The following is a 24,963-nucleotide window of genomic DNA, read 5'->3' on the forward strand; positions in this document are numbered from 1 at the left end:
TTAGCAGAGCCTGTGTCATTCTGATCATTCTGGCCATAAATCGCCTATATTCCACCCCCTCCCCTTTATGAATTTCAACTGCAGCACTGGTCAAAACATTGATAAATGCAACAAAGTGTTATTGCTATATATCCTAAAATATCTATATATCTTGTATGTATGACCATGGCCCTTAAAGCCTTCTCAAGCAAATACTGGGTGATTCAAGAAGAAAGAACATACTTCAGTTGCTTATTACAGATATAACATAGCAGATAGAAGTACACTGTGCCTGTCACTGGATAGAGGAACATTTGATCCAGATGTGCTGTTGTTTGTAGCAACATGGTGACTACACAACAAGGGAACTAATTCTGTGCATTGGAATTCGTGCAACGTCAATCCATTGTTCGAGTGCAACACACAGTCCACTATCAATTTTGCAACAAGCTGCCTCTACACAAGCAAATGTGTAGATATACAAAATTTTTGGAAGATGGTTGCAAATGCAAAGGGAAGTGGACTGGTCGGCCATGTGTGTCTGATGAAAATGTCGAGCATATCCAAGATGTGTTCACATCGAGCCCTCTGAAGTCCAAAAGATGGGTACCCCAGGAACTTCAATTTCCGCAAACAATGGTGCGGTGTGTTCTGAAATGACACCTGCATTTGAAGCCTTACAAGATACAGTTACTGCAGCAATTGCATCCCGGTTACTGTAACAGAAGGTGCAAATTTTGCATTTCAGTTCCTCAGGATATGGCAGAGGACACTTTTTCCAAACAACTCATCTTTTTGGATGAATCAACAATTCATCTATCGGGTAAAGTAAATCACCACAATTGAGGGTCACAAAATTCTGGCATCGTATTTGATCATGAAAGAGACTCATCGAAACTGAATGTGTTTACTGCCATTTCTGTACTCAAAGCTGACAGACCTTTCTTTTTTGTACATGAAACTGTGACAGGAATGTCATACCTGGACATGCTGCAATGCTGATTGTTTCCTCAGCTTAATGATGATTCCAATGATTTCATTTTTATGCATGACGACGCCCCACCTCACTTTCATTAGCATTTTATTAACACTTCCATCCCACAATGTTGTACTGGAAGAAGTAGACAACAAGATATTGTTAATTTCTTTTGGCCTTCCAGCTCACTAGGCCTCACACCTTGTGATTTTTCTTCTGTGGGGGTACATAAAAGACAGAGTCTTTGCCCCACTTATGGCAACTATTCTTCAGGAGCTGAGAAACCTAATTTTTGAAGCTTTCAATCTAATAAACTGAGAGGGACCTGTTGATTCCTGTGTGAAATGAAATGGACTACTGTTGTGATGTTTCTCGAGCAACACGTGGTGCTCATGTGGAGTGTATGGTACATACAAATATAAAACTTTGAATCTTCCACTATCCAGTGAGATGTGCATTGTGTTTCTGTCTTCATAATTCATATGTAATAAACGACTACAATCTGTCCTTTCTTTTTTAGCCATCCTCTAAAATGTATTCATGGAGAGACTAAATAGTAGATTAACAGCAAGTGTTTAACATAACCGATGAAACAGCAGCTGTTCTCGAAACAATGGCTATCGTCTATTAGTTTTACTATGTTAAATTTAGCTTGAATAAGCAAACATAATATATGCTGTAAGAGAATGATTAAAAACTAAAATAGTTTCTAATAACTATTTCTGTTTTGCTTTTTTTATTGTATTAATTCATGTAAAGTTTACAATGATACATTTCTTTACAAGGTTTTTTTTATTTTAAATCAAATTGTTTCTTGTTTATGGGAAGAATTTCAAAAAAATTTAGTGATCCAAGTGACAGAGGAAACATTCAAAAAACTTCTCCAAAGTTCATTTTTTTGCTTCATACATCCTCTTTGCTCCTGTTCTAATTGCATTCTGATACACTTTTTTCTGCACCTTTTAGAGGACTTCATAGTCTGTATTTTAAACTTCCTGGCAGATTAAAACTGTGTGCCCGACTGAGACTCGAACTCAGGACCTTTGCCTTTCGCGGGCAAGTGCTCCACCATCTGAGCTACCGAAGCACGACTCACGCCCGGTCCTCACAGCTTTACTTCTGCCAGTATCTCGTCTCCTACCATCCAAACTTTACAGAAGCTCTCCTGCGAACCTTGCAGAACTAGCACTCCTGAAAGAAAGGATACTGCGAAGACATGGCTTAGCCACAGCCTGGGGGATGTTCTCCATGTCTCCGCAGTATCCTTTCTTTCAGGAGTGCTAGTTCTGCAAGGTTCGCAGGAGAGCTTCTGTAAAGTTTAGAAGGTAGGAGACGAGATACTGGCAGAAGTAAAGCTGTGAGGACCGGGCGTGAGTCGTGCTTCGGTAGCTCAGATGGCAGAGCACTTGCCCGCGAAAGGCAAAGGTCCCGAGTTCGAGTCTCGGTCGGGCACACAGTTTTAATCTGCCAGAAGTTTCATATCAGCGCACACTCCGCTGCAGAGTGAAAATCTCATTCTGTATTTTAACTTTATGTTCCTATTACTGCTTGTGTTGGAACTTTATGTCCTGAACTTGTTTTGCACTTTGTTCTACGAGTTTTGCTCCAAGCATCTTATTCACATACTATGTTTGTGATGGTCTTTTGTATTCTTCTTAGAATGATCAAGAGTTTTGCTGTTTGACTTATGTGAGTCCATTGAAGGTGCTGTATACATTAGGACTGGCCTTATAACAGTGGATTATCGCAGTATCTTTGGTACGTCTTGTCAATTCTGGTCAATGTCTAGTGTGCTTTGCATGTTGAACTCCAATGTGTTGGCTTTCTAGAGTATCTGGTTTTATTTTATGCTTCTCAAATCACAGTTCCAATTTTGAGATATAGTTATATATACTAGATATTTTTATCAAGTTTGCCATTTTCCAGTTGACATAGGCATTATGTAACATGATACTACATTAAATAAAATCTGTAGTGGTTCTACAAATTTTTTCCTGTGGTGAAAAGTGGAGGTGATCTCACCTACTCAATGTAAATTGTTTCTTCCACTAGCCAGCAAAGCCATAATTTTATCATGCCATAATTTTATCATGATAATTAATTTTGTTCCTTTAGTGATTGCTGGAGGGTCTATACAAGAGCAATGTACTTGAGGACAATATTATGGAAATGGAAGAGGATGTAGATGAAGGTGAAATGGGAGATATGATACTGCGTGAAGAATTTGACAGAGTACTGAAAGATGTACCACTAAACAAGGCCCCGGGAGTAGACAACTTCCTGTTAATACTACTGATAACCTTGGGAAAGCCAGGCCTGGCAAAACTCTACCATCTGGTGAGCAAGTTGTATGAGACAGGTGAAATATCCTCAAACTTCAAGAAGAATGTAATAATTCCAATCCCAAAGAGAGCAGGCGTTGACAGGTGTGAAAATTATTGAACTATCAGTTTAATAAGTCACGGTTGCAAAATACTAACACAAATTCTTTACAGACAAATGGAAAAACTGGTAGAAGCCAACCTCGGGCAAGATCAGTTTGGATTCCATATAAATTTTGGAACACGTGAGGCGATACTGACCCTATGACTTATCTTAGAAAATAGATTAAGAAAAGGCAAACCTACATTTCTAGCATCTGTGGACTTAGAGAAAGCTTTTGACAATGTTGACTGGAATACTCTCTTTCAAATTCTAAAGGTGGCAGGGGTAAAATACAGGGAGCGAAAGCCTATTTACAATTTGTACAGAAACCAGATGGCAGTTATAAGAGCTGAGGGGCATCAAAAAGAAGCAGTGGTTGGGGAGGGAGTGAGACAGGGTTGTAACCTATCCCTGACGTTATTCAATCTGTCTATTGAGCAAGAAGTAAAGGAAACAAAAGATATATTTGGAGTAGGAATTAAAATCCACGGAGAAGAAATAAAAACTTTGAGGTTTGCCGATGACATTGTAATTCTGTCAGACAGTAAAGGACCTGGAAGAGCAGTTGAATGGAATGGACAGTGCTTTGAAAGGAAGATACAAGAGGAACATCAACAAAAGCAAAAAAGGGATAATGGAATATAGTCGAAATAAATCAGGTGACACAGAGGGAATTCGATTAGGAACTGAGACACTTAAAAGAAGTAGATGAGTTTTGCTATTTGGGGAGCAAAATAACTGATGGTGGTCAAAGTAGAGAGGACATAAAATGTAGACTAGCAATGGCAAGGAAAACGTTTCTGAAGAAGAGAAATTTGTTAAAATCGAGTACAGATTTAAGTGTCAGGAAGTCTTTTCTGAAAGTATTTGCATGGAGTGTAGCCATGTATGGAAGTGAAACATGGACGATAAATAGTTTAGACAAGAAGAGAATAAAAGCTTTCGAAATATGGTGCTACAGAAGAATGCTGAAGATAAGATGGGTTGACCATGTGACTAACGAGGAGGTACTGAATACAATTTGGTAGACAATAAATTTATGGCAAAACTTGACCGAAAGAAGGGATTGGTTGATAGGAAACATTCCGAGACATCTAGGGATCACCAGTTTAGTATTGGAGGACAGCATGGAGGGTAAAAATCACAGCAGAATACCAAGAGATGAATACACTAGACAGATTAAGAAGGATGTAGGTTGTAGTAGTTACTTGCATATGAAGAAGCTTGCACAAGATAGAGTAGCATGGATAGCTGCATCAAACTAGTCTCTGGACTGAAGACCACCACCACAACAACAACAGGTGTACTGGCTGAGGAAATTCTCATTGCTGCAGATGCACTGTCTATGGGTGGCTTGACTATACAGAAGAGATTTTTTGGTGTGGCAGGGATGTCAGCCGTCAAAATGCAGGTATGTTGATGGTTCATGGACTAGATATGGGAAAAAGTACGCATGGAGCTATCAGAGAGGTGGGGAACAAAGTCCAGGAAGGTGGCTGAGGAGGACCAGGTGCAGCAAAAGGGAGAGGTATCAAGGCTGTCGAAGGATGAGGACAGGGAGTCTTTGCACTGGGTCCAGATCATGAAGAAATCATCAACGGACTTGAACCAGACAAGGAGTTTGGTGTTTATGGAGGCTAGGAAGTTGTCTCTTGATAGCCCATAAACTGACTGGCATAGGAGGACCTCATTTGATTATCCATGGCGATGCCACAGATTTGTTTCTATATCTCTCACTCTAAGAAAAAGTAATTATGTGTGTGGATGTAATTAGTTAGATGTATTAGGAATGAGGTGGTGGTTTTGGAGTCAGAAGTATGTTGGGAGAGGAAGTGTTCCGTATCAGCAAGGCCATCAACATGGGGGATGATAGTATACGAAGGGTGGCATCCACAGTGAAAAGTAAAGATCCAGGTGGTACCACAATAGCTTGGCGACGGTCAAGAGTAGGTGAAGGAAGTAGTTTGCAGCTTTAATATGAGAGCCTTGACTATTGTTTTGTTTTAAGGCTCAAAAGCAACTAGGGCCATATGTGCCCAAGCCAGAACCATACAACACTAAGAAAAAGAGGGTTAAAAATGACTACACGTTAAGCCCAAGTGACAGAAGGAAACATAGCTAAAACAATAAATTGAGGAAAGGTCTATAAAATATGCCATAGAGAAACGGAGGTCCTGAACTGAAGATTAAATGTCCTTTGCCACTTTGCTGCGATGAATAAAAAGTAAAACACGGTCAACAGACCAAGCATTGTTCACTAAAGCGACTGGTCACTCAGATGGCAAACATAAATGGTTAAAAAGAGGGCATCCTGTCAGGAAATGGTGAGCCCGACACCACAGTCAGTCCGAGAGTCATCAGTGTACACAAAGGTACTATCACAAAGTTCTCTCCGAAGGTCATGAAATGTATGGCAATAGAATGAGGCTGGAGTAGTGTCTTTACGATGTAAATGAAGGTGATTAAAGGTTCACACCCATTGGGAAAGTGGCAAGTATAGTGAAGTTAAGCTGCTGGAGCAAGAACCGAAAGCGAACTCCAGGAGGTAACAGAGAAGAGGGATGTGCTCCATACTGGTGATCAAAGGAGTCATCACAGGAGGAGGCATGGGATCAGTGGCCAGGCATGGCAGACAAACGACATGCATATCCGCCGAGAAGAAAGTCACGGCAGTGTGACAGCGGTTGTTCAGATGCTTCGCCATACACGCTCTCAACCAGGCTAGTGTCAAAGGCGCCAGTGGCCAATTGTATGCCACAATGGTGAGTAGTATTGAGATGGCATAAGAGGGACGGATATGCAGATGCATAAACAAAATACCCACAGTCTAGTTTTGAACAGACAAGGGACTAATACAAATGGAGGAGGGTGGTCCGATCCGCTCCCCAGGAAGTACCACTGACGTCACGTGGGACACAGGGACCGCATACAGTGGACAGCCAGATAAGACACGTCACAGGACCAAGAAAGTCTCCTATCGAGGATGAGCCCCAGGAATTTTGTAGTTTCAACGAACGGATGACCAATAGGTCCAAGATGTAAAGACGAAGGAAGAAATCAATTGCATCACCAGAAATTCATAAAACTGTTTTGTGACTGAAAAAGCAAAAGCCATTGTCAATGCTCCACGAGTAAAGGCAATCGAGATATTGCTGAGGATCCCGCTTAAAGAAACAAGCCCATGGAGAACTGCAATAGATGGCAAAATCATCAACAAAAAAGGAGCTGGAGATGCCCAGCAGGAGACAGGCCATAAAAAGGTAAATGGCGACAGCAATGAGGGCGACACTCAGAATGGAACCCTGGGGGACACCATTTTCCTGGATAAAGGTGTCCAACAAGGCAGAACCCAAACATACCTTGAAAACTCAGTCTTGTAAGAATTCCTGAAGGATAGGGGCATGCGGCCCCGGAAGCCCCCATATAGTGTGTACGGAGGATACCAGTCCTCCAGCCGGAGGCTTTCTCCAAATTGAAAAACATGGCCACAGTGTGGTATTTCAGCAGAAAACCATTCACAACATGGGTTGACAAGATGGTCAACTGCAGAAGAGCATGCTCAAAATCCACGCTGTAAAGAGGTAAGTAAATTGCAAGACTTGAGCCACCATACACACCGGCCAGGCATGAATCATACGTTCCATCACCTTGCAAATACAGCTGGGGAGAGAAATACTGTGAAAACTAGAAGGAAGGTGTTTGTCCTTGCTCGGCTTAGGTATGGGTATGACAGTGGCTTCGGGGAACATGCCCTCTGCCCAGATGCGATTTTACGTATGAAGGAGAAATTGCAAGAAAAAGGTTCTGCAACATCTGAATGTGAACATCATCCGGCCTTGGGGCGGAGGATCGGGATGAAGTGAGAGCATGATCTAGCTCCCTCATAGTAAAGACAGCATTGTAGCACTCACAAATCTGAGAAGAGAAGGGTATTGCCTGAGTCTCCTCCATTCATTTCCGACGGAGGAAGGCCCAATGATAGAGGGTGGAGCTCGAAATCTTCGCAAAATAGCAGCTCAAAGTGTTGGAGATAGCATTAGGGTCTACTACGACATGATCTGTTACTGTCAGGCTAGAAATTAGGGAATGGACCTTGGTCCCAGACAGCTGTCAGAAGTTGGCCCCACACGATGGAAGACGGTGTGGAACTGTTAAAAGAACTAGTAAAGGAAATCCAGCTAGCCTTTCTGCTATCCCGAAGAATGAGACGACACTGTGCATGTAACTGTTTGTAATGAATGAAGTTGGCCATTGTAGGATGGTGGTTAAAAACACGGAGAGCACGTCTCTGTGGCATGCCCCATTCTACCAAGGGACTGGGACATGGTGTGGTAAAGAGGAAGTGTGAGGAATGGAACTTTCTGCGATGGTAAGGATAAACACAGGTTACACATTTGGCCAGGTGTTGAAAAGACATTCAAGTGTGATTGTAGTGATGGCACAGATAGCAGCTCATCGGGTTCAGAATGTACAGTCGGAATGTGATGACTTCATAGCCTGCTTTGATCTTTGATGGCAGCACCACTCTATCAAAAGTGAGAAAAAGTGTGCGTATGGGCACTAAGGATGCATCTACCTTTTTCATCACCCGATGGAATGCAATGACGTCCTGATCAGAGATGTACATTTGGATTTCTGCCTTGGACAGACCATCGAGCAGCCTAGTGTAATAATGTCATGGGAAGAATTCAGTGTTCGACGGGCCTCGACACAAACAGGATAGCCATGGAGGAGAGAAGCTGCAAGTAATTGTTGCGCTTGAGAATCAGAAATAGTCTCCAAAAGCAAAGGCCCATTTTGTGAACGAGAGCAAGATTTTACAGGGCCAGAAATTCCATTGACAGCTTTCTGACTAATAAACGGATTTACCATAGAAAAGGACTAACAATCTTCAGTATGTGAAACCACGAGGAACCATGGTGCAGCTGGCAGCGGCTCTGAATCGTTGGCCTCATTTCGTTTATGTTTGGTAGACGTTGACTGTGAAGATAATGACTGGCTCATTAAAATTCCCCATGATTTCAAGCATCTCCGATGGTGCGCTTGCTTCTTCCAAATAGGGACCCCCCTTCAGAAGGGTATGCACCCACCTTATATGATTGTTCACACCACAGGTCACACCTCCTGAACACCTGATAGAGGGACCAATCAGCAATTTGGGAAGGCAGCAGCTCAGGCAGTCACCTGTCATTGTGCCTGGCCCGTACCAGGGGGTACATGTGAACCCTACCTGTCAGCCCGGGGCTGGGAATTATGCTTTATCCAGTCACTTGTTATGCATCAGACGCATGAGCTGGCCTTCAGGAGCATGCACGGAGGAAGAAGAAAAAGAGGAACCTCACAAATGGAAAAGCGGAGGAAGGATAGGAGAAGGGGAATGAAGAGAGAACAAAGGAACAAAAAACAGTGGAGAGTCTGTTCTGATATTGGCTACTGAATATGCAGAACACATTTCCAAAAACACCCCAGACATGTTCCCCAAGGGAGGGGAAAAAGAATAACAAATGGATAGACATGCAGCACGGATGGAAAATTATGATGCAAAGGCTGGGGCTCATGTTAGCCAAACATGAACCCGCCAATGAGTGGCGAGTCCCATGGGGGTAGAGCCTTGGCTATGGGAAATTGGTAAGAGCTATTGACCTGTTGATTCACGTATGGAACGAAATTGACAACTGTTGTGCTGTTTCTTGAGCAACACATGGTGCTTATGTTGGGTGTATGATATTTGTGAACATACAACTTTGAACCTTTCTCCATGCAGTGAAATGTGCAATGTGTGTGTGTCTCTCTCACAGTTCATCTGTAATAAACCACTGAAATCTGTTCTTTCTTTCTCAATCATCTTGCACAATGTATTCATGGAGATACTAAACTAGCAATAGCACATTAACAGCAAGCGTTTAACATAACTGATGAAGCAGCAGCTGATCTCAAAATAGCGACACTCCTCTTAATTTTATTGTGTTTCATTTAGCTCGAATAAACAAAAGTAGTGTAGAGCTGTAAGTGATGATTAATTAGTAACATAATTCTACTAACTATTTTCCACTGTTTATGAATACACTGTCTATAGCACATACATGATGATTTCTCTAAGTATTGTGATCCATGAGACACAATAACTGACTTTAATTTTGTCTTTTTTCTTTCATTAATTTGTGAAAGACTTAGAAAAACACATTCCTTTAGAAGAATGAAAATAATCAATTTTTGACAATATAATGTAATTGGATAGATAAAAAAACCTACTCACCACACAGTGGCAGGAGAACACACACACACACACACACACACACACACACACACACACACACTAGAATATCTGGTCTTATTTTCTGCTTTTCAAATCACAGTTCCAACTTTAAACTGTAGTTATATATACTAGATATTTTTATCTAGTTTGCAATTCTCCAGTTGACAGAGGTATTATGTAACACAATGCTATATTAATTAGATTTTGCAGTACTTCTACAAATTCTTTCCTGTGTTGACAGGTGGAGGTGGTCTCACCTACTTCATGCAAACTGTTCCTTCCACTAGCCAGCAAAGCCATAATTTTATCATGATAATTAATTTTGCTTCTTTAGTGATTGCTGGAAAGTAGGAAATAATGAGAGAGTTGAGTTTGGATTGTTCACTCATGTAGTTTGTTGAATTTCTCACCCTCTGACAAGATCTAGAATATTTCTAGGGACACTCCAAAGAATTTTTCCTTTTTCCTTGATATACATTTTTCTGCCACTTGTAATATGTGATTCACATGCTGCATCACACCTACTTCCTTGAGTACTTTCCAGTTGTATTTGGTGTGTCTATGGTCAAGGTTTCTGCAGTCTGAGAATTCCTTACTTAATATTATGCAAATTGTCTTCTAGTGAGGAAGTTTAGCTTATTTCATCTTCATCTGTACTGTGCTTAACTGAAAATCTTCCATAATCTCTTTTTGAGACTTAGATTGTCCAAAACTTGTGTTAAGATTTCTGGTATTCTTTCAAAAATTATTTCTCTATAATATGGCACAGGACATTTGCCAGTCCATTCCGCTCACTAAGACTTTCTTCTTGATTAGTTAGTTAATTAATTACATGTTCCAGTGATTGTTTTAACAATTCTTTTATCAAAATGATGCAGAACGAGTCAGTTTACAGGATATGTACAACATGAATATGTTTTGCATCATTACCCGAATAAACAACAACGAGAGGCAGACGTTCCAATGTTACTCCTTAAACATACCTCACCACAGTAGGTGCTGACACTTCTAATATACATTATGTTGTTATGGATGGAGCTACCATCATTGTTCATGATGTTGGAGCATTAGATTTAAAACACACAATCTTTGTGCCTTCTAGGAAGATTTATGCTATTTGAATTCGGTGTTACAGCATGCCGGTGAATGGAATCGATTTAGTGTTCAGGCCTTTCATCCACAGAGAATGGGGTGACATAGAAGCTGGCCTTGGGGAAGATCAGTTTGAATTCCATGGAAACATAGAAATACAGAAGCAATTTTCAACTTGGAAGGTAGGCTAAAGAAAGCCAAACCCATGTCTATAGCATTTGTAAATTTCAAAAAAAGTTTGATGATACTGACTGGAACAAACTCTTTGTATCTTTCAAGTCAATGGAAATAAAACATAGAAAGCAAAAGACTGTCTACAACTTGCACAGAAACAAAATTGCATTGTAAGAGTCAAAGGATGAGAAAGAGAGGCTGTAATCAAGAAGGAAGTGAGGCATAATTAGCAGGCTATCCCCCATGTTAATGAATATGTCAGCACAGCCAGGCGACTAGCGCGAGTTTTGGTGTTCTCGTAAAGATAAGTTATTTTAGATTATAAAACATATAGATTAGTACTGATTACGTGGTAAATAAGTATATTAGTGTGCCGTTTAAGTGTACCATTAAAGGTTTCACTTTTCTTTACGTAATATAGCAGAAAACGCGAAAAGACCGTACAGTCGTATTTTTTGTTTACGTTCTGCTGCAGCAAATCTATAGAATTTCGCTTAGTTGTTCCTTGCTCTCTCCAGCAATTTAACTTAGCTTACCTCTTCATTATTTAACTAGCATTTCCGGAAAGTAGCGTAAAGTTTAACTTGTTGTTTCAGAAACTTTGCACTTTTGTTTTTGTTTACACACAGTTGCGTATAGGCCAAATTTGTGTAACCATATTTTCGTGTTTATCTGTAATTTAACTGACTTATTCTTAATCAACTATTACGTTTATCATGAGTGAAAAGTGCTTGACTTGCCGTAGAATTGTTAGGTCGGGGCTTTGGTGTGATGGGTGCTGTAGTTTTTTCCATGTGGGTGACTGTAGTGGCGTGGGAATAGGGGAAGTAAATGAGACTCATCAGTGGTTTTGTAGGATTTGTAGTAGAGATAGGAAGATACTGGAACAGGAGGGGAAAATTGCTGCCCTTCAGGCTGAATTAGACAAGGCCAGGGGAGATCTTGACAGGTTAAGGAGGGAGAAGGGTAAAGAGAGGTGGGAAGTGGCAACAGGCAACAGGAGGAACAGGCCTAGAACTTTGTCTGACAGCTTTATGGTGAATGTGGAAAATAGATTTGACCTGTTGCTTCAGTTAGAAGCTGGTGAGCCTCAAGCAGTTGCAGGTGTAGACAGGGCACAACAAACTTTCAGCAGCAGATTGAAAAGTAAGAATGTAGGGAAATCAGAAAAGAGAAAGAAAGTGTTGTTGTTAGGTAGTTCCCATGGAAGAGGTGTTGGCCAACTCTTGCAGGATGAACTAGGATCAGAATGCCAGGTCACCAATTTTTTTAAACCTAGTGCTGGTCTGGAGCAGGTGACAGAGGATTTAGGATCACTTTGCAAAGATTTCACTAAGGAAGACACCGTGGTTATAGTGGGTGGGGCAGGTAACAGTATTGACAGAAATCCTGGGTACAGTATAGAGTGTGACCTGGCGAAGATTGCATCAGCATCGAAGCATACTAGTGTTGAGTTTGTATCTGTTCTTGGGCGTCATGACCGACCTCATTTGAACTCTTCTGTCAAGAGAGTTAATTTGGAGCTGGAACGGCTGCTCATGTTGGGTGCGGGGTCACACATTGGTGTGGTTCAAGTTGATTCTCTCAGCAGGTGGGATTATACTAGGCATGGCCTTCACCTCAACAGGAAGGGGAAGGGTAAATTGGCTGGGGAAATAGCAGGAAAGTTAAAGGGGGGAGGCACTGTCATGAGTGGTAAAATACCAGTGGTTATAGGATTCAGAAAAGACCCTTTTTTAGGGTAGGGAGGACAGAAAGAAAGCAAATTTTAAGAGAGGTTAGAACTGAGACAAACCTTCAGTTTGAAAAAGAAATCAAAAAACATAATTCCAGCTTATTACATCAGCATAAACAGCCATTGGTTAAGAATTTTCAACTGTCAGCAGATATTTTAACTCCACCCAATTTTAACTCAGACAATGTGAAATGTCAGCTATCTTTATTGCATCAAAATATTCGAGGACTGAGAAATAAAATTAATGAATTAACTATATGCATAGATGAATTAGAGTCTTCAAACCCAGCTGACATAATCTGCCTCTCTGAACATCATGTGACCACTGGTATAGAACTTTTAAGTGTTACAGGGTTTAGGTTAGCATCTCACTTTTGTAGATCAGAAATGGAGAAAGGAGGAGTTGCCACATTCATCAGGAACTGTCATAAATTTAAGAACATAGACATTCATAAATTTTGCCTAGAACAGCATATGGAAGCATGTGCAACAGAATTAGATTTTCACAAAAAATCTTTCATAATATTAAGTGTATATCGAGCACCTGCAGGTAACTTTAATCTGTTTGTAAACCACCTTGAAGCTGTACTGGCCCATTTAATAACCAAAAACAAAGAAATAGTGGTTGCTGGTGATTTCAATGTAGATTTCCTTAAAGACTCTCCGAATAAGAACTTATTTGAGTTAGTAACACTATCATTCAACTTAATTCCCACAGTAAAGTTCCCCACTAGGATAGCCACTTGCTCACAAACAGCCATTGATAATATCTTTATAGAAAAGTCCAATGAACAAAATTATATTACAAAACCAATAGCCAATGGCCTCTCAGACCATGACATGCAGTTCCTTCTGTTAAATGTTAATACTGAACAGGATATAAAATCTGTTAAATCTGAGCTCAAGAGGGTAATCAGTAAGCCAAAAATTGATTATTTTAGGACACTCCTCAGAGACATTCACTGGACTGATGTTTACAGTGCTCATGGCATGAATGAAAAATATAACATTTTTGCTAATAAAGTGCTTACCTTATTTGAACACTGCTTTCCCCCAAAACTTACCAAGGTTAGAGGAAAATCTACAAAGAAGCCATGGATTACTCGAGGAATAAGGGTATCTTGTAAAACAAAAAGAAAACTGTATCTGTCAATCCGAAACATTTCCAATGTTGATGCTATAGCACATTATAAGAAATACTGCAAAATATTAAAGACTGTAATACGGATGTCAAAGCAAATATATTACAAGGAAAAGATAGTCATATCAGATAACAAAATAAAGACAATATGGGATATAGTGAAGGAGGAGACCGGTAGGACCAGACATGAAGAAGAACAAATAGCATTAAGAGTAAATGATACATTGGTGACAGATGTGTATAGTGTTGCAGAACTTTTTAACAAACATTTTATAACTGTTACTGAAAAGATGGGGTTGTCAGGTTCGGTAGATGCTGCTATGGATTACCTTAGACCAGACATTTCAAGTAATTTCCATAATATGAATTTGACCCTCACTACCCCAACAGAAATAATGTCCATCATAAAATCTTTAAAATCAAAAACATCTAGTGGGTATGATGAAATATCAACAAAGTTAATTAAAGAATGTGATTCTGAGCTAAGTAACATATTAAGCTATCTGTGTAACCAGTCGTTTATCAGTGGAATATTTCCTGAATGGCTGAAATATGCTGAAGTTAAGCCACTGTTTAAGAAGGGAGATAAAGAAATAGCATCAAATTTCCGTCCAATTTCACTGTTACCAGCATTCTCAAAAATTTTCGAAAAAGTAATGTACCGTCGTCTTTATAACCATCTTATCTCAAATAACATACTGTCAAAGTCACAGTTTGGATTTCTAAAAGGTTCTGATATTGAGAAGGCTATCTTCACTTACAGTGAAAATGTGCTTAATTCATTAGACAAAAAATTGCAGGCAACTGGTATATTTTGTGATCTATCAAAGGCATTTGACTGTGTAAATCACAATATCCTTTTAAGTAAACTAGAATATTATAGTGTAACAGGAAATGCTGCAAAATGGTTCAAATCTTATATCTCTGGCAGGAAACAAAGGGTGTTATTAGGAAAGAGCTTGATACATGTCTATCAGGCATCATCCAACTGGGAACTAATTACATGTGGGGTCCCACAAGGTTCCATTTTGGGGCCCTTACTTTTTCTTGTGTATATCAATGACCTTTCATCAGTAACATTACCAGATGCCAAGTTTGTTTTGTTTGCCGATGATACAAACATTGCAATAAATAGCAAATCAAGTGTAGTCTTAGAAAGATCAGCCAATAAAATATTTGTGGACATTAATCACTGGTTCCTAGCCAATTCTTTGTCACTAAACTTTGAAAAAACACACTACATGCAGTTCAGAACTTGTAAGGGGTGTCCCAAGAGTATATGTCTAACATATGATGACAAGAAGATAGAAGAAGTGGACAGTGTTAAATTCTTGGGATTACAGCTTGATAATAAATTCAATTGGGAGGAGCACACCACAGAACTGCTGAAGCGTCTTAACAAATCTCTGTTTGCAATGCGAATTTTGTCAGACGTAGGGGATATAAAAATGAAAAAGCTGGCATACTATGCTTACTTTCATTCCATAATGTCATATGGGATTATTTTTTGGGGTAATTCATCAAGCCAAGCTAAAGTTTTCCGGGCACAAAAACGTGCAGTAAGAATTATATGTGGTGTGAACTCAAGAACATCCTGCAGAAGCCTGTTTAGGGAACTAGGGATACTAACTACAGCTTCCCAGTATATTTATTCCTTAATGAAATTTGTCATTAAAAATATATCACTTTTTCAAACCAACAGCTCAATTCATGGAATCAATACTAGAAATAAGAATAATCTTCACAAGAATTTAAAGTCACTTAGTCTTGTACAAAAAGGTGTGCATTATTCAGGAACACACATTTTCAATAACTTGCCAGCAGCCATAAAAAGCTTAACAACCAATGAAATTCAGTTTAAGAGAAGCCTAAAGGATTTATTGGTGGCCAACTCCTTCTACTCCATTGATGAATTTCTTAGTAAAACCAACTGATTTGTATATAAGTACAACATAACTTCTGCACAATTTCAGTGCAGTGATGTGTTCATTGAAAATTTGTGTGTGTGTGTAAGTATAATCTGACTTCTGCACCATTTCAGTGCAGTAATGTGTTCATATTAAATAAGTATTACAGTAGTTGTATTACATGTTTATTACCTTATAAATAAATAAAAAACGTTTTTTATTTTAAATTCAGTGCATTAGTATATGTAAAATGACTCTTAGTGTTCATTAAAAATGACGATCATTCCACTTGGGACCTGTGGAATGGTACATTAGCTTATTTGTTTTAGTTGTAAATATTTGTCATGTATTGTTGTTTTTCTGACATGTTCCACATCCAGGAGGACCTCCTCACTACGGATCAATTGGAATGAAAGTAAATCTAATCTAAAAATCTAATCTAAACAACAATCAGTGAAGGAAGGCAATAGAAATTTGAAAAGGGAATTAAAATAACGGAGAGGAGACAAAAAATTTAAGGTTTGCAGTTAATATTGTAATTTTGTCAAAGACACCAAAGGACTTGGGATATCAGCTTAACAGAATGAGCAGTGTCTAGAACATAAATAAAACACAGAGAATAAAGTTTATAGGAGAAAAATCAGGTGGTGCAGAGGAAATAGTGATAATATAATTTTTGAGAAAGATGGTAAGGAATGTAGGGATCCAAACGATGTCAGCAATATTTTTAATCTACACTAGTTGAAACAGTGTAAAAACTTATAAAGGATAACAATAGGTCCCAAAAGCCAAGTAATATGTATAACATATTCAATATTACAGAATGTATTTTTCTGATGCCAACAAGTGAAAATAATATTTTCATTATGAAGCTCAAAAGTACAGAAGGTCTTGATGGGATATCTACCTGTGTAGTAAAGAACTGTTCTCAGTGGTTAGGGAGATCTCTGGCTGATTTAGTAAACTCAACCTTGGAAAATTGGGTATTTCCTAAATGTCTGAAAGACAGTAAGGTTGTGCCCATTTATAATGGTGGTGAGGTGTTGAAAGAAGAATCCTGCAAACTATGGACCAGTTACTATCATAACTGTCTAATCTGAAATTGTGGAAAGAGTATTGAAAGATACATTATTTAATTTTAGAGAGAAGAATAACATACTAAATGAGGCTCAGTATGGTTTTAGAAAATGTAGATCTACCATCACAGCCACAACCAACTTTGTAGCCAATGTTATTGGAGCATTAAACCAACAAAGGAAAGTCTGTGGTCCCTTCCTTCAGCTCTCAAAGGCATTTGATTGTGTGTCACTGCAAACTAATTCACAAGCTGAACTATTACGGTATCAGGGGTAAAACAGCAGATGCCATAAAATCATTTATGTAAAACAGAGAGCAGTGTATAGAAGTAAAACATAAAATGAGTGGTGCTATTGTAAACATACACTCTAATTTTCTGGCAGTTAATTATTATGTACCTCTGGGATCAGTTTTGACCTCCCTTCCTTCCACTCTGTATATAAACAATATTGCATCAGCAGTAGGTGACAATGCAGTAATTTGCAAATGATACTTCACGCATAATAAAAAGTGACTTGGTAAAAGAACTGGAATCAAGTGGTTCTGCAAATCTCAGTGAGGCTTACAAATATTTCAGTGAAAACTTGCTGCAAATGTTAATAAGTCAACATGCCTACAACTATAAGCAAATAAAACTTCAGAAACTGACAACATTTCTCTGTAACTGGGATGCAGTTCTCAAAGGAGTAAGAAATTACAAATTCTTGGTTATCATCATTGATAAGCATTTGACATGGGAGGACCATATCAGCAAAGTATGCTGAAAAGTAAGCATCAACATATTCCTAATGACGACGATGTCTAGGACAATAAATAAAAACACACACACACACACACACACACACACACACACACACACACCATTAACAAAGTACTACGGTCTAGTCTACCGCCACTTATCATACAACATTTTAGTCTGCTGCACATATGCATATCTATGGGTTAGTGAAGCTTCAAAAGAAGCTTGTTAAATGCATTGCAAATCTAACCTCAAGACAATCCTGCAGGAATAAATTCAGGGATTTCAATATCATGACAGTCCCTTCACTATATATAATAGACACAATTATGTACATGAAAGCAAACAGTACTATCCAGCTGAATACAGATGTATACAATTATAATTCGAGAAACATGGATGATTATCATCTACACAGGAAGCGGCTCAAGTTATCTGAAAAAGATCCAGTAACAGCTGGGAGCATTTTTCACAATAAATTGCCACCCAGAATAAAAAGCATTGAAAAGATACACGTTTTCAGAAACAAATTAAAAGATTATTTAGTCTCCTTAGCCCTACATAGTTTAAATGAATATCTACATCAAAATTGTCTACAGATGGATTAAGAAATAAATAAATTAGGTTTGGAAATGATACACTATTGCAGACTGGCAATATCAAGAAAAGAATTTCTAAAAATGCAGAAATATGATAATATCAAATATAAATTTAAGTGTTAGGAAGTGTTTCTTGAAGGTATCTGTCTGGAGTGTAGTACAGTATGGAAGTGAAGTGTGGCCAATAAACAGTTCAGACAAGAAGAGAATAGAAGCTTTCGAAATGTGATGCTACAGAAAAATGCTAAAGATTAGATGGGTAGACCATGTAACTAAAGGCGAGGTACAGAACAGAATTGGAGAGAAAAGAAATTTGTGGCACAACTTGAGTACAAGAAGGGATCGGTTGGTAGGACATAATCTGAGAATCAAGGAATCATCAGTTTAGAATTGGAGGGAAGTGTGGGAAGTAAAAAATACAGAGAGAAACTGAAAGATGATTACAGTAGGCAAGTTCAAATGGATGAATGCTGCACTAGTTATGCTGGGATCAAGAGGCTTGCAAAGAACGAACCAACATGGAGAGTTGCATCAAATCAGCCTACAGACTGAAGACCACAACACCACCACATTAGAAACATAATTTTTATACAGATTTAAACAAAATGTGTTACTGACATGTACAGATGTACTGTGGAGCCATTAGAGAGGTTGAGGCCAACATCCAGGAAGGTGGCTGAGGAGTCCAGGTGGAGCGTATGGGAGAGGAATGAGGATAGGGTGTCTTGGCACTAGGTCCAGATCAGGAAGAAATCATCAATGAACTTAGACCAGACAAGGAGTTTGGTGAGGCTAGGAAGGTTGTCTCTTGATGGCCCATAAACAGATTGGCCCAGGAGGACCTCATCTGACTATCCATGGACATGCCATGGAGAAATAATTATCTGTGAGGATGTAATTAGCTAGATGTATTAGGATTGGAGTGGTGGCTTTGGATCCAGAAGTATTTTGGGAAAGGAAGTGTTCTATTGCAGCAAGGCCATTGACATGAAGGATGTCGGTACACAAGGGGAGGCATAAATAGTGACAGGTAGGGATCCAGATGGTAATGGCAGGAAGACGGTCAAGAGTCGATGAAGGAAGTGGTTCGTATCTTTAATATGAGAGCCACGACTCTGGGTAATTAGTAAGAGGTACCGATCGACAAGAGTGGTGAATCTCTAAGTGGAAGCACACTAACCAGCTCCAATGGGGTTTTTGAGATTGTGCATTTTATGGATTTTGGAGAGCACATAGAAGACAGGTGTACAGGGAGCCATTGGGGTAAGGAGAGAGATGGATTTAGGGGAAAGATCCTAGCATGAACAGAATCAGAGAGAAAGATTCTGAATAGTGATTGGAAGTTATGGAGGACTTCTGGGATGGGACCACTATAGCAGGGTTGTGGGTGAAGGTGTCAGACACCCAGCAGGTTCCTTCTGTCAGATACTCATTGTCATTCATCATGACATTGGTGGAAGCTTTGTCTGTAGGGAGGATGATTAAATCAGGGCCAGTTATGAGGCTGCAGTAGGCTGTTGTTTCTTCAAGTGAGAGGTTTGTGTTTTTGAGCAGGGACCCGGGAGAGAATGGTGAGGCCGAGTTGGAGGTAAGGAATTCCTGGTAGATAGTCACGGATGGTTAGGTGGGAGAGAGAGCCACAAATGGATGTTGGTCTGAACTGGAAGAGGCAATAATCAATGTTGGGATTAGGTTGGTTTTGGTTGGAGGAATTGATAGCAAAGAAGTGTTTCCATTGAAGGGATACGGAGAATGATAGCAGATTTTTGACGAGTCCGGCATCACTGGGGTATCATCAACAGTGCCTGCAATTAAACAGCTGCCACACACACACACACACACACACACACACACACACACACACACACACAAAACACTTCTCAATATATATTCTCCAAAGCTAGTCCACAAACAGATTTCCTATTCCACATCCTTAATCATCCCTAATCTGCCCACCAACTGCAACAGGTAGCACTAGGAGAGCAACCCGCTCATCACCCAGTACCAGGCTGAACTGGCACAATGGAACTATGACCTTTGCCAATGCTTCGACTATTTAAGATTGTGCCCAAAAATGAGGGAGACCCTACTGCCAACTAGATGCTGTATAATCATATCATGAAGCTACCGTCTATATTAATGTGGGTTTTTCTGCCAGTGTCTGGGCGCACAACCTTCATCTGCAGTACTAAACGATGACACTACAATGCAGATAGTGGATCATGTTTCCGAGGTTTACTGGGGGCTTCTGTGCAAGGGCTTATTGGCGATGCCCGGGATTGTACTACTTATGGTATACGATTGGGGATTAGATGGTTTGGTTTGGTTGTTGGGGGGGGAAGAGACCAAACAGCGAGGTCATCGGTCTCATTGGGTTAGGAAAGGATGGGAAAGCAAGTCGGCCGTGCCCTTTCAAAGGAACCATCCCGGCATTTGCCTGGAGCAATTTAGGGAAATCACTGAAAACCTAAATCAGGATGGCCGGACGTGGGATTGAACCGTCGTCCTCCTCAAAGCAAGTCCAGCATGCTAACCACTGCGCCACCTCGCTCGGTGGGCATTAGAGATCACAGGAACTCATAAATCTAATATCAGATGTTTTCAGATTGAGAGACTGGAAAAACAGCAATCTGATTGAGACAGTAGGAGTATTGTGAGTTGCTGGTACAACATCTACCCTAGTATGAAGAACAGACATAGTATACAAACACTGATCTCCAACAAACTATGGTGTACCCATTGACAGGTCATGCACCACATTCAGTGGAGAATAAGAGTACATCAATCTGTGAACAGAAAAAATAAATTCCCACTATTTACTTGATTACTAGTCGCCCCCATTTCCAGAAAGAGATGGACTGTGGGCAATTTGTTAAATACGATATGCAAGAAACCATCAATAAATTATATGTAATATTATTGCAAATCACTGTTTAAAAAGGCAATTGCTAACATTGAAATAAATTAAATGCACTCATATCAAATGAATGGATTAACGGCGATGCAGTGAATGACGACATGATACCATGAAATAATATTCATTAAATTGGTACACTTTCAGTTTTAAAAATCTACTAGAGGATATTTTAGATATCAACTAAACATTATTGGAGCTGATGAATCAATTTGGATGGGAGGGATAACATGAAGCTTCCCTTCTACAGTCAGTAACATAGCACCTAAGACTACAATGTGATGCAAATTCAAACTGTAAAATTATTTGTATAAAATTCCATCCACATGGGAATACACAGACTTGAAGAGCACCAAGGCATGCATGCAACGGTAAAGATTATGTAGTTGCTGGAGGATCTTCTGTGTTGTCAGGCTGTACTTAATTTAAATTTTTTGTTCCCGACATAGGCCTACTGTCATCTTCAGAAAAAATTTCATGGCTCACAACCATAACAGTCAGAAAATTCATCAGCAGCTATGACAACCAGACGTGAAACCTTTAGTGTGTGGTGGTGGTTGTTGGGATGTTTAAGGGGGACTAAACAGCGAAGGTCATCAGTCCCCCCCTTTAGCGTGTGATGAAGATCATGTAGAACAGTTTATGCAAGTAATTGGTTTAGATATAGAAAAGATAACTGCATTTAGTATAAGTCTGCAAACCTCAACCACTTCCAAAGTACCTTTTTGTGAAAAAATAACCAATAACTAAAGATGACGACTACTTTGTTAAGATTTTCTTTACCAAATATTTTGCTTTGTTTCCTTATTATAAATTGATAAATTTCTACAGCCTATATATAAGTTACAGCAATACAGGAATAACTTATGTTGTATAAACCAACCAAAGACAACTATAACATGGCATAAAAATTGTAAAATATATTGCCCATTTCAGAGTTTATAAGTTATAGTATAAGAATTTCTGGCAGTAAATTCCACTGAATGGCTTAGAGTTCAGATGTTGGAGCACTTCGGTAACACTAACTGGCCCGTAAAATAAGCCAGTGATCATTAGTACTGCCACCTCCTTTTAGCTTGACTTGATACCAGGAACTTGAGAAGTATTCCTACAATGTGGTACAAATGTTCTAGATGTTCATTAAAATACACAGTCACTTTCCAATATCTTACCAATGAATCAAGCCTCAATCCCCCTGAACCAATGTGGTAGTTCCACTTTGTACCTGCACGTGCTGTTAGGCCTGGGCCCACTTATACATTACTGACTCATGTTGTAATTCATTAATCATGTAGCTAGTAACCAATTATAGCATACTACACAGAGAAACATTGCCTACTCCAGAAGAACTGAATGCAAAGGGGATAAAATGCAACATACCACTAAGTTAAGTAATCTGTTACAAAGGATATAATCGAACATCCACCTTCAAACTGCACAGAAATGAGTTCTGTTACGATACAAAAAAGTTAGGAGTCTAAACATCTTCTATTCAATGCATGAAACCTTCAGTCAATATCAAGTACACCTTCTTCAGTATGTTGGTAATTAGAAATATTGCTGGATAATGTTACCACAAAATTTCAGTTGCCAATATCTATGTATTATCATTTCCTCATCTAAAAATAAACTAGGAAAAGGTGCTGTTGTGATACACAGGAGTGTACATAATTGCATTAGGGAAGAACATATCACCACCAACTTCAGCACTTTAAAGTTGCTTACAGAGGCGCCGTGGAAGTCGAGCATATTTATACAACTATGGCGCCAAGCCCACATGAACATACAGGCTAATAAAAGGATGCAAAAACAAGTATTTTGCTCTCTCACTCCCCATAACTTGGCAAGAGTTACGTACTGCTTGCCCACCCCTTTTCTAGCACTTTTCATTGCTGATGTACGGTATATTTACAAAATATGTCAGCATTCTAATCGACTACCTTTAATAAGAAAAAAACATGCTGCGAACTTCACGAGAGGCTTTAACTACATTGTCAAAAAATGCCAATTAGGTCTAGAAATGAAAGACAGCCGAAGATTCCTGAAGAAATATTTATGAAACGGTCATGGTTAACGTACGGTCATCAGGAGAATTAAAGTGCTTTCGGCAGACTTAAATTACACCTGCTGCAACCATTTTGATTATATTTAGAGTAAGTTTATTATACCCAACTATTGTTTGTTCGGTATACTAACACACTGCTTGACTCGATGCGTAAGTCGTTTTCTATGGACCGCGATGTTTGTGTGAGTAAAATTTGTCTAAAATTTATGCTATCACAATAACTTATGTACAATTTCTGTAAGCTTCACTAAATAATCCCATCCAGAGTTCTGGGTACTGAGGTCACTGAAGATGTTGACTAAACTAGTTGCTACTGAACTGGATGACAATAGATATATCAGTAACAGTTATTGCACAAACCTCTAAATTAAATTCGAGTTCAGCATCCAAAGTACACACTTTTACGGGGAACGATTTTCCCGCTTTTTTTCTTCTGAATGGTGGCATTTTATCCTTCATTTTCTTATCACCGACCATTAGGCCGCACTTCCCAAACTTCGACATCTCTACCGACGAGGATATACATAATTTCGCCGTGCACAACAACCTCTCACATCACTGTACACACCGAGTCCATCTTCCACTGAACTAATCGCAGACTAGTATTTCAATTGTTGTTTACAAACAGGCAGTACTGCCAATACTCCGCGGAGTACGTTTGTTCATAGATTTTGGATGAATGTTTTTCATAAAAGAGGCTTTAAATAACACTGTTTCGCGACCTTTGACATGTGACTATGCACTTCTGTAGTTTAGTTCAATGTTTGAGAGACATTCGAGGTCGGATGCATGTGACCTGTAAACAAATCTTTTATCTCAATACATTTTTGTAATTGTAAGTATGGCATTCCTGTTAAAAGATAATTTCTATTGTCACTTGCAGACGTCAGGATCCAACAGATACAGAATACAGAAAGCGTGAAGAAGAGAAGGAATTTGCGAAAGGCAGACGGAAGGATGATCTTTTTCGCTATGAGACATGAAATTCACGTTACGTAAAGGCAATCAACGAAGAATTTGTTTGTAGTCACCTCCTGCAGTCACTGTCACAGTTCTCCATAACCGATGCAAGAGAATGATATATGTAGTCTGAATATGGTTTATACTGCTTTGTATCAAGTCTTGAACCAGTAAACTGAGGTTCCGAATTGGAAACCTGTAACAACTCCATTGTATAGTGTGCGGATTAATATGTATGTTAAGTGATTTTTAGTTTTAAATTTAAATTACTTAAGCGTTAAAGCTATTTATGTAAACGGAAAGTGCAAAGAGAAATTGTAGGACCAGGTTTACTTGTATTAACAGTACCGGTACTTTAAATCTTTACATAATATTTAACTGCATCTGTTGCCAGCCCAATGTTGATGTTTTTTAATTTTAAAATTTAGGGCTACCCAAGAAAATTCCACAACAGTATCTCACTGTATAAATCTCACATTGTAATTTTTATTCGCTTTTAAATGACTTTGTTAGCATTATCAAATTCAGAAAATTGTCATTAACATTTGAGCTTTATTGATACAGAGCATGTTTAAGTGAAGATAATAAAACGAATGAAAAGTGTCTATGCCCTATTGCAAAACCTTCAATAGTATGGGTATAGGCTACAGAAAATGATTTCTTTATTGGGAAGCAGTAGGGGGTAATACAAAAGTTATAAAATAATAGCATTGTCAGAAATATGTGCAACCCAATGCAGCTTGGGCAACACTGACTTGATCCAAATTTAATGAAACCAGGCTCATGAAGAGGCTGTTTGTCAGTGTTGCCAATCTGTTACTGTACTATAAGTTCTGCAAATTCAACCTGTTATTGAATCAGTAGAATGTTTTGTGTATAAAAAGTGTAAATCTTCATATCAGTGCATGGATTATGCATGAGGTAG

General features: G+C 39.1%; 1 protein-coding gene across 1 annotated transcript in view; it reads right to left on the reverse strand.

Annotated features, from left to right (window-relative positions):
• The window catches only part of LOC126418501 (merlin), a 176,364-nt gene extending 152,699 nt beyond the window's left edge, over window positions 1-23,665 (reverse strand). The window contains exon 1 of the mRNA XM_050085289.1: window positions 23,439-23,665. Coding sequence (XP_049941246.1) covers window positions 23,439-23,582 — 144 coding nt within the window. The 5' untranslated portion in view covers window positions 23,583-23,665. The remainder of the gene's footprint in view (window positions 1-23,438) is intronic.
• Between the last annotated feature and the right edge of the window lie 1,298 nt (window positions 23,666-24,963).

Source organism: Schistocerca serialis, chromosome 9, assembly GCF_023864345.2.
Source record: "Schistocerca serialis cubense isolate TAMUIC-IGC-003099 chromosome 9, iqSchSeri2.2, whole genome shotgun sequence".
NCBI lineage: Eukaryota > Metazoa > Arthropoda > Insecta > Orthoptera > Acrididae > Schistocerca > Schistocerca serialis.